General features: G+C 44.6%; 1 protein-coding gene across 1 annotated transcript in view; it reads left to right on the top strand.

Annotated features, from left to right (window-relative positions):
• Positions 1–10,613, top strand: part of COMMD7 (COMM domain containing 7) — a gene marked incomplete at its 5' end in the record, with an annotated part of 23,614 nt that overhangs the window by 5,457 nt on the left and 7,544 nt on the right. The window contains 4 exons of the mRNA XM_014590208.1: positions 7,522–7,578; positions 7,658–7,695; positions 9,190–9,280; positions 9,659–9,708. Of these exons, the coding sequence (XP_014445694.1) occupies positions 7,522–7,578; positions 7,658–7,695; positions 9,190–9,280; positions 9,659–9,708 (236 nt within the window). The remainder of the gene's footprint in view (positions 1–7,521; positions 7,579–7,657; positions 7,696–9,189; positions 9,281–9,658; positions 9,709–10,613) is intronic.

Raw genomic sequence — 10,613 nt, 5'->3', positions numbered from 1 at the left:
TGGGTAGGGTTGTCCCCAGCGGGATCTGGACAGGCCCCTCAGGTTGCAGCTGCTTGCTGGCCAGCCCTCCGGTGCACTTGCTTACTCACTGTGGCTGCTTGACTGTTCTGGGACCTGGAGCCAAGCTGCTTAACCTCTGTGAGAATCCTTTCTCGTATGTTGTTACAAGGATAAAGGAAGATAATAAATGTGAAGTGCTCACTTCACTGCGTGCTAGCTGCATTGCTGCTGAGATTATCATCGTCATTATCATTGTGTGTTATATTCTAGACAAGATTACAGATAACTTGACAATAAGGCCAGTGTATAAGCCTTCTTCCTCTTCTTCTTCTTTTTTTTTTTTTTTTTTTAAGAGCTTTTTGCCCTAGGACTTGTGCACTTGCTGGAGAGAGACACACGCACAGTGAAAGGGAAAGCGAGGAGCTACCCCCTAGGGGGCTAGCCACACTGCAGTCCCTTCTCTGTTCTCCTGGGATCTTGGCACACAAGTACATGCTCCTGGTGTGATTTTCAAGCTGCCAGGTCCAGGACTCGAACCATAGTTGGCCATGTGGGAGTCCAGCAACATAACTACTATGCCATCTGCTGGCCCCAAGTCTGGTTTTAATTTAGTACTTAGCAATAGCTGGTCCTTGTGAGTGATCAGTAACTGGTTTTTGTTTACTTGCTTGTTTGTTTTTGCCATCGAGTGCATGTACTCACTGGAGAGACAGAGAGAGGGGAAGTGAAAAATCACCCCCCTGCAGTTCCTTCTCCATTCTCCTCTGGGTATTTTGGGCACATACACACACATGCCTCATGTGATTTCAAGGTGCAGGGTCCACGACTCACACTGATTGGCCTTAACTCTCCCTCCACCTGCTGGCCCCAATTACTGCTTTTTTAAAGGAGTTTATTGGGGCCAGCAGGTGGTGTGGTGGTTAAGGGACTGGACTCCCACATGGCTGACCATGGTTCAAGTCTTGGATCAGGCAGCTAGCTCTGTCACTTTCTCTCTCTCCCTCCCTCTCCTTTTCTCATTAAATAAAATAATGAGAATAATAAAGTAAAATAAGCAAATATATTTAAAAAAAGAGTTTATTCATTTCATTCATGACAGCACTTATAAATTCACAAGAGAGATTTTTATAAGCACCCTTGGGGACCAGCAGATGGCATAATGTTTATGTCACTGGACTTCCACATGGCTGACTATAGTTCAAATCCTGGACCTGGCAACTTGAAGCTCATGCCAGAAGTGTGTGCATTTGTGTCCAAAATCCCAAGAGGAGAACGGAGAAGGGGGACCAGCAGATGGCCTAATGGTTACATCACTGTACTCCCATGTAGTCGACTGTGGTTCAATTCCTAGATCTGGTGGCTTAAAATTCATGCCAGGCGTGTGTAAGTGAGTGCCCAAAATCCCAAGAGGAGAATGGAGGAGAAGGGATTGTGGCATGGCCATCTCCCCTGGAGAGTGAGTTCTCACTTTCTGTCTCTCTGTCTCCGTCTCTTGGGGGAACACATATGCCCTATAGCAAAAATCTCTCTCTTAAAAATAAAAAAAGCACCCTTGACAGGGTCTAGCCATGCCATGCTCTTCTTCCTCCAGCCCTTCAACTTGTCAGGTTCTTAGATGCAAATGCACCTATCATGTTTCACATCCACTGGGCTGGGGATCTGAACCCGAGGTCAGCCATGTGTTCTCTAGCACTGCAGTTTAGTATACTGTCAACTGTGCAGCAGGTGGGCCTTTTAGTTTGTTGTTCTTTTAAAATAATTATTTATTTAATTTTATTTAGTATTATTATCTTTTTATCTATTTATTTAATTCTATTTATTATTATTATTTTTTAATTTGACCAGAGAGAGAAAGGGAAAGGGAGAAAGCAAGCCACCAGGTCTAGGACTCGAACTATGGTTGGCCATGTAGGAATCCAGTATCTTTAACCACCGCACCCCCTGCTGGCCCCAGTAGTATTATTTTTTAATTTGACCAGAGAGAGAAAGGGAAAGGGAGAAAGCAAGCCACCAGGTCTGATACTTGAACTGTGGTTGGCCATGTGAGAGTCCAGTACCTTAACCACCACATCACATGCTGGCCTATGTTTGTTTTTAAGTGAAAAAGTGATAATTTGTCATTCCTATTCCCCCAGGAATTCTTTCTGGTTGGATCAAAAGTAAGTCAGCAGTTTGAAAAACTACCCTGCACGTGTGTGTGTATGTCCCAAGTCCTGAAGGGGTAGAGAAATGGAGGAGAAAGGCCTGGGGAACAGCCATGGCCCACAGTAGTTGCGAATGTTTCATCAAATGAACTGCTCCCTTAGGACTGCCAACCTCGCCCTGCTCGTCACTTTTCTCTGTGACACTTTCCTCTTTAGGAGCCACCTGCCACTTGTGATCTGTACTCTCACAGTGGAGTGTCAGCCTCCCAAGGGCAGAAAGTGTCGTCTGTTTGCTTTATGGTTTCCCAGCGTTAAGCACCGTGTTGACACTTGGCAGAAGGTGCTCCACAAATGTGACCTGGTGACGGTGACAGGGGCCTCCAGTCCCCCATGAGCCTCGTAGGTGGGTTCAGCTGTTGGCCTGCAGGGTCAGTGAGTACCGGAGGAGGGCAGCTCACCATCCTCGCCTGTCCGCTTCCAGCTCCAGGACTTTTCACCAAGGCGTCTCTCTGTCCCTGGGCTTCCCTGTGACACCCAATAAGCCCACAATAGGTTTTTGGGCAGAAGAACAGTGTTCTATCTTTTGGCAAAACTGAAGTCTCCATTCTCACTCACACCTCGGCTTGGTCCCCCATACTGTTTCATAGCTATGAGGGGTTGACACAAGCAACTGTTTTATTTTCTTTAATTGCCAAAGGGCACCCACTCTTCTCAGAGAAAGAGAGAGACAGAGACCAAGAGAGACCTTCCAGTGGGCCATGGCTGTTCCCCAGGCCTTTCTCCTCCATTTCTCTACCCCTTCAGGACTTGGGACATACACACACACGTGCAGGGTAGTTTTTCAAACTGCTGAGGCTGGGATTCAAACCATGTGGCTGGCCATGAGGAATCCAGGTCTCTTAACCAGTAGGTCACACGGCCAGCTTCAATAGGACTGTTTGGGTTTTTTTTTTAGAATGATTCTATTTAATTTAGTTATGTGTGTGTGTGTGTGTGTGTGTGTGTGTATGTATATATATATATATATATATATATATATAAATATTTAGAATTATTCATTTAAAATTTTTATTTATTCATCCATTTATTTTCATTTGACCAGGGAGAGACACAGAGCAAGACAGGGAAAGCGAGAAAGCAAGTTACCAGGTTCGGGTCTTGAATCGTGACCAGCTATGTGGGAGTATCCAGCACCTTAACCACCGTACCACCTGCTGGCCCTTATTATCTGTTTTTAATTGGAACAGAGAGAGACACAGAGAGAGAGAGAGGAAAAGTGAGAAAGCAAGCTACCAGGTCCAGGACTCGAACCAGGGTCAGCCATGGGTCATGCCACAATCCTATTTCTCCCATTTCTCCCTCCTTTCAGGATTTTTAGTACAGGCACATATGCACCTGTTATGTTTTTCAAGGTGCCTGATCCAGGTCATCATTATTATCTTTCAATTTGCTGCAGGGCACGTGCACTCGCCGGAGAGAGACAGAGAGATAAAGAGACAGCTACAAGGTCCAGGAATCAAACCATGGTTGGTTATGTGGGTGTCCAGCATCCCAACCACCATGCCACTTGTCGGCCCCACACATTTTTTTATTGGTTAAAAAAAAGGATCATAGGGGACCAGCAGGTGGTATGGTGGTTAAGGTGCTGGACACTCCCACATGGGTGACCATGGTTCGAGTCCTGGGCCTGGTGGCTTGCTTTCTCACCTTCCCTGTGTCTCTCTCTCTCTGATCAAATTAAAATAAATGAATGAATAAATAAAATAAATAAAGTTAAATAATTCTTAAAAAAATAAAAAGGATCATACTGTGTAGACTGTCCTGTACCTTTCCTTTTTCCTTTCAATTATATTTTGCAAATTGGCACATCCAGAGCTGCCTCATTCTTTTGGTGCCTGTAATTTGCCACAGGGTGTGTGCGCTCACTGGAGAGAGACAGAGAGTAAGAAAGCACCCCTGATGGGGCTTTGTCATACTGCAGTCTCGTCTCCATTTCACCCTCCTTTTGGGTCTCTGGGCATGCTCACACCCATGCTTAGTGTGTTTTTCAGGCAGCCAGGTCCATGACTCGGACCGCGTGGCTGGCCACTTGGGAACTCAGCTCCTTAACCACCACGTGCCACTGGCTGCCCTACCACATTCTTTTTGAAGGCTGCACAGTGTTCCATTATGTGGATTATTTCACTCAACATGTTTTTATTCAGTGCCCAACAATAAACAGTGACAGGCACTTTTCTGGGATTTTAAGGTACAGCAGCGTACAACATGAGCCAAGCTGGGCCAGCAAATGGTGTAGTGGTTACATCGCTGGACTCCCACATGGCTGACTATGGTTCGAGTCCTGGACCCGGTGGCATAAAAATCATGCTGGGTGCATATGCATGCATGCTTAAGACCCCTGGAGGAGAAAGGATTGTGGCGTGGCCATCTCCCCTCGGGGACGATTTCCCACTTTCCCTCTCATTGTCTCTGTTTCTGCAGCGAGCAAAAACCTCTATGGCAAAAAAAAAAAAAAAAAACCTCTTAAAAAAAATAGAAGAAAAAAATAGTTTGAATCCCCACTTCATAATCTGTGGGGATCATCAAGCAAAACATTGGCTTTGAACTGGATGTCACCTGAGGAGCTATATACAGGGCAGTCAGGAGCTCATTGGATCAGCTTGAGAGTAGCCCTTATGGCCAAGGTTTCCTGGGGTCTTGCCTTTTTATTTCCCTGTGACTTCCTTGCTCGGTCTGATTTTGGAGACAAAAGATTTCCTCCCTTTGTTTACATGGTTGATTTCACAGGGCACAACAGCTTGTAGGATCTTTTTTATTTTGTAATTTTTCTTCCTGGAGTGGGGTTGGGGTGGAGATTTAGGTTTGGACTATAGGTTTAGGGTCCTCCCTTGATGGTGGTGGATGTCTTCTTACTCTGCAATTATTCGTCTCCTGATGGACTCAGAAGTGGAAATCGTAAAGTGCTTGCCAGGTTGTGACTCTAGGCTGCAGCCTGCAGTTCAGCGCTGAGAGGCCTGCATTGCAGGCTAGACTGTGTGTTCCCCACGTTGGGGCCGACGAGAACAAAGAAGCCCCACAGGGGAGTGTTCCCCAGGCTTCTGAGGGGAAGTTTTCACTGCCTGTCTGTATGTAACTTGGGAATTGTGGAAGCCAAACTGTTCGGTCTTCCTTGGTTACTGCATGAGAGCCCATGTCCTAGGACAGCGTGGCCCTCTAGAACTTTCAGCACTGATGGAGATAGTCTGTAGACTGTGTTGTCCAGCAGGTCAGTGGTCACTGCTGGCCTGTGTGGCTACGGAGTATTCGAAACAGTGCAACTGAGGAATGGAATTGTAAATGTTATTTCATTTTTTAAAAAAAGATCTATTTAATTTTATTATTATTGTTTAAAATTTGCTATTGGGCATGTGTGCTCACAAGAGATGGGGAAAAGTGAGAAAGCAAGCGTCTAGTTCTGGGGCTCAATCCATGATCAGCCATGTGGGAGTCCAGCACCTAACCACCACACCACCTGCTAACCCCTGTATTATTTCATTTTAACTAACCTTTAAATAATCACGTGACCAGACCACATGCATCATGTAGGTCTAGGCTGTGGCCACTGTGCTCAGCCCAACGTCAGCTCTTTCTGCCTCCCTGCTCCAAGAATCCATAGTCTTAGTCATTCTGCAGATCAGCTACCCCATCTCCAAGCGGACAAAGTCCTTTTGGTTGTCTAATTTCCACACTTGCTAGAGGAGCAGATAATTGTGTCGTACCATAAACAAAACGTTCCTTCATCCTTGGTCTCCAGTTGCTCAAGATGCACTTTTCTTTTTTAAGAGAGATTTTTGCTACAGGATGCGTGCTCTCACCGGAAGGACAGAGAAAGAGACAGAGAGAGAGAGAAAGCAAGAAATCACTCCCTAGAGGGTATGGCCACGCCACAATCCTTCTCCTCCATTCTCTTCTTGAGATCTTGGGTGTGTATGCAGTTGTGCCCAGCATGAGGTTTTTTGTTTTGTTTTGTGTTGTTTTAAAGAATTATTTATTTATTATCATTATTTTTCCACTTGACCAGAGAGAGAGAAAAAGTAAGAAAGCAAGCCACCAAGTCCAGGGCTCAAACTGTGGTCACCCATGTGGGAGTCCAGCTCCTTTAACCACCGTGCCACCTGCCGGCCTCCCAGCATGAGTTTTAAGCTGTCTGGTCCTGGACCTGAACTGTGGTTGACTACATGGGAGTCTGGTGGTGTAACCATTATACCATCTGCTGGTCCTCAGATGCACTTTTCTTCCCCAGCTGGACTGAGATCTTCATGGAGCTTATTCCTTTTGTCCTGTGTGTCACATATGTTGTGCCCAGTAGATATTTCAAAAGGGCCATTTGGTTTTTTTTTTTTTTTTTTAATTTCTATTATAGGGGACCAGCAGTTGGCTTAATGGCTATGTCGCTAGACTCCCATGTAGTCAACTGTGGTTCAAGTCCAGGACCCAGTGGTTTAAACTCACACCAGGCGTGTGTGCGTGTGTGCCCAAGATCCCGAGAAGAGAATGGAGGAGAAGGGATTGCGGCGTGGCCATTTCTCGCTTTCTATCTCTCTGTCTCTCTCTGTCTTTCTGGCAAGTGCACACGCCCTATAGCTAAAACTTCTCCAAAAATATATTTTTTTAAATAAAAAATAAATAAATAAAAATAATTTCTGTTATAAGGCAGGCACACTCCAGAGAGAGACGGAAAGTAAGAAATCACCTCTCTGTGGGGATGACCACTCCACAATCCCTTCTTCTTCATTCTCCTCTTGGAATCTTGGGCATACATGCATATGTACCCAGCATGATTTTCAGGCTGCCAGTCCAGAACTTAATCCACGCAATCAGCCATGTGAGATCCAGCTACCTTAATTAATCTGCTTCCACCAGCTGTCCTGCCATTTGCTCCTTTTTTTTTAGTGTTCATTTATTTATTTCTATTTTATTTAAGAAATTTATTTAACTTTATTTATCCATTTATTTATTTATTTTAATTTGGCCAGAGAGGGAGAGAGAGAAAGTGAAAAAGCAAGCCACCAGGTCTAGGACTCAAACCACAGTTGGCCATGTAGGAGTCCATCGCCCTTAACCACTACTCCACTTGCCAGTCCCAGTGTTCATTTATTTATTGAGAGGGGTGGGAGAGTACTTTACTCCATTGGAGTCTTCTACTGTGATTCCACCCCCAGCCTCAGCCAGCCAAGATCATCAGCGTGCACGCTCTGCTAGTGCATACAGGGAGACCTTGGGAGGTGAACCCGGGACCTCTCTTTGTGGGCCCTGCGCTGTGGAATTCTGGGCTATTGCTATGCCGGTGGCGAGCTCCTAAGTTACCCTTTTGACCAATTTTTCCCATGCCTCACAGGTGCCTTAAAGAAGAGTCTCACAGCGGAGCAGGTCCAGGCCGATTTCATCACTCTGGGTAGGTCATCGCCCAAGGACACTGAAGTCAACAGGCTCTCTGGGTTTTTATGTTCATCTCTCCTTCTGTTCCCTTACAGGTCTCAGTGAGGAGAAAGCCGCCTACTTTTCTGAAAAGGTATAATTACTCTTAATCAAGGTTAATTGGGATCACTTGCATTTATTTTTTGGAAAAAAAAAAAAAAAAAAAGAAGAAGAAGGGAAACGCCAGCTAAGACAAGCCACCAATCATTATGCATCGCTTCACTTGGTTTTGAATGAATGCCAGACATACAGCTTCTCACCTGCATTACTTAGTGCAGCTCTAATTTTATTCTCTGATTTGAATGAATATAAAGGTCATACCATTTTTGTTCCAACATGGATTAAATCTTGGAATGAAAGTAAACATTTATGTTATCTTTGGTAGCTCTGTCCCCATCCCCTAGGTATGTGCATATAGATTGAGCCCTTAGTCCTGAGTTTTTCTTTTCTTTGTTTTAAAGAATTATTTTATTTAATTTTATTTATTCACTCATTTATATTAATTTGTCCAGAGCAAGAGAGAGGGCAAGTGAGAAGGCAAGTCACCAGGTCCAGGACTCGAACTGTGGTCAGCCACGTGGGAGTGTCCAGTGCCTTACCCACCACGCCACCTGCTGGTCCCCAGTCCTGCATTTGTCCACTGTCTGTATAAATACTAAACATAGGGGCCAGCAGGTGGCATAGTGGTTAGGGCTCTGGACTCCTACACAGTCGATAGCTGTTTGAGTCCCAGACCTGGTGGCTTGCCTTCTAACTTTCCCCCTCTCTCTCTGATCAAATAAAAAAAAATAATAAATAAATAAAATTAGGGGCCAGCAGTTAGCGTAATGGCTATGTCGCTGGACTCCCACATAGTTGACTGCAGTTCAAGTCCCAGACCCAGTGGTTCAAACTCAGGCCAGGCACATGTGCATGCGTGCCCAAGATCCTGAGAGGAGAATAGAGGAGAAGGCATTGCAGCATGACCATCCCCCCTGGGGGGTGATTTCTTGCTTTCTGTCTCTCTGTCTTCCTGGCGAGCTCACACACCCTATAGCAAAAACCACTCCTAAATAAATAAATAAATAAATAAATAACTCCTTTTTTTTTTTTAAGAATTGTATTTTCTTCCTTCTTTCCTTCCTTCCTTCCTTCCTTCCTTCCTTCCTTCCTTCCTTCCTTCCTTCCTTCTGTTCTTTTAATTTGACCAGAGAGAGACAAAGCAAGAGTGAGAGTGAGAGAAAGAGAGAGAGAAAGTGAGAAAGCAAGCTGCCAGGTCCATAATTTGAACTGTGGTCAACCATGTGGGAGTCCAGAGGCCTTAACCACCATGCCACCTGCCAGCTCCTATTTAATTTTATTTATTGTTATTATTATTTTTAATTTGACCAGAGAGACAGAGAGAGAGGGAAAGTGAAAAGGCAAGCCACCAGGCCCAGGACTTAAACCACAGTTAGCATGTGGGAGTCCAGTGCCTTAATCACGCTACCTGCTGGCCCCATAAATACCTCTTTTTTTAAAAATAAATAAAACTAAACATTGCTGTGAAGGGGGCAGAATGGTAGACTTTTCCCACTGTCATGACTCTGCCTTTTTCCTTTTATTCCAGTGGAAACAGAATGCCCCCGCCCTTGCTCACCGGGCCATCGGTCAGACTCTGATGATCAACCAGCTTATAGATATGGAGTGGAAATTTGGAGGTAAGTAGTTAGAGCCAGTCCCAGGTCTTTGGGGTCATGTAGGGTTGGGTGGTAGAGGCTTTGGATAGCTTGATGGGGAAGATGTGCCCTGAGTCCTAGACCCTGTTGGGACCAGCAGTTGCGTTTTTGTGAATGCCGTCTACATTCCGCAGCTGTTTCCACGCAGGGCCCTCGGGAGGCTGAGTTCCTGCAATACAAGGGCAGGCCATCCTCACACTCAAACTCGCCCTCCGCATGTGGCCGTCCCCATGCGGGTCCAGTTGTGTTAGCACTGTGCAACCACCTGGCCCCTCTGACTTACTTGTTGGGGATCTTGTAGAGTCAAGGTCTTTAGGCCAAGTCCTCAGTCACTGGTTATTTTTCTCTTCTGTGTTACAGTGACATCTGGGAGCAGCGAACTGGAGAAAGTGGGGAGTATTTTTTTACAAGTAAGTCTTCTCTTGATGCTTTAAAATGAGTTGATTTTTAAAAATATTATTTTATTTAATTTTATTCATCATCATCATCATTAATTTTAATTAGACCAGAGAGAGAGACACACACACACACAGAGGGAAGGTGAGAAAGCAAACCACGAGTCCAGCACGTTAATCACCACGCTACCTGCCAGCCCAAAATGAGTTGATTTTTGACTTGGTTAAAAGTGATACAATCGGGACCAGCAGGTGGCGTGGTGGTTAAGGCACTGGACACTCCCACATGGCTGACCAGGGTTCAAGTCCCCAGACCTGGAGGCTTGCTTTCTCACTTTCTCTTTCTCTTTCTCTCTCTGGTCAAATTAAAAATAAACAAATGAATACATAAAATTAAATAAATAATTTTTAAAAAAGTGATACAATCAAGAGGCCTAGGGATTGTTGCAATGATTAAGGCACTAGATTTTTTTTTACTTTAAATTTATTTACATTCATTCACTATACATCATTACAGCATACAAAATGAGATTTTCCATCCAGAATACACTGTATATTGGCTCAATCAAGCACATCAACATACGTGTTATCGTCAACAAATAATTTTCCATTTCTTGTTTTCTGTATGTTTTGCTTTTTTTCCCATCCTTGATTCCCTACCTCTTACCCTCTGCCATCTCACACCCTCCTCCCACACTGTCTCTGGTGTCCATGGTTGTTTTCTATGCCTTTTCCCCCCACATGTTATTGATTTGCTAAAGATCTTAATTAATCTAAATATTTTCAATAGCAAGCGCAGCTGATATATACATATCCATGAACACAAGTCTGACTTTAGGCATAAACCTCAGTGAGTAGAATGAACATACTATAAAGTGGTACCTAACTGGGGCTATATAGCTTACTGCAGTCATCAAATA

Source organism: Tupaia chinensis, unplaced genomic scaffold (assembly GCF_000334495.1).
Source record: "Tupaia chinensis unplaced genomic scaffold, TupChi_1.0 Scaffold000418_1, whole genome shotgun sequence".
Lineage (NCBI taxonomy): Eukaryota > Metazoa > Chordata > Mammalia > Scandentia > Tupaiidae > Tupaia > Tupaia belangeri.
This window is presented reverse-complemented; position numbering and strand designations above follow the sequence as displayed.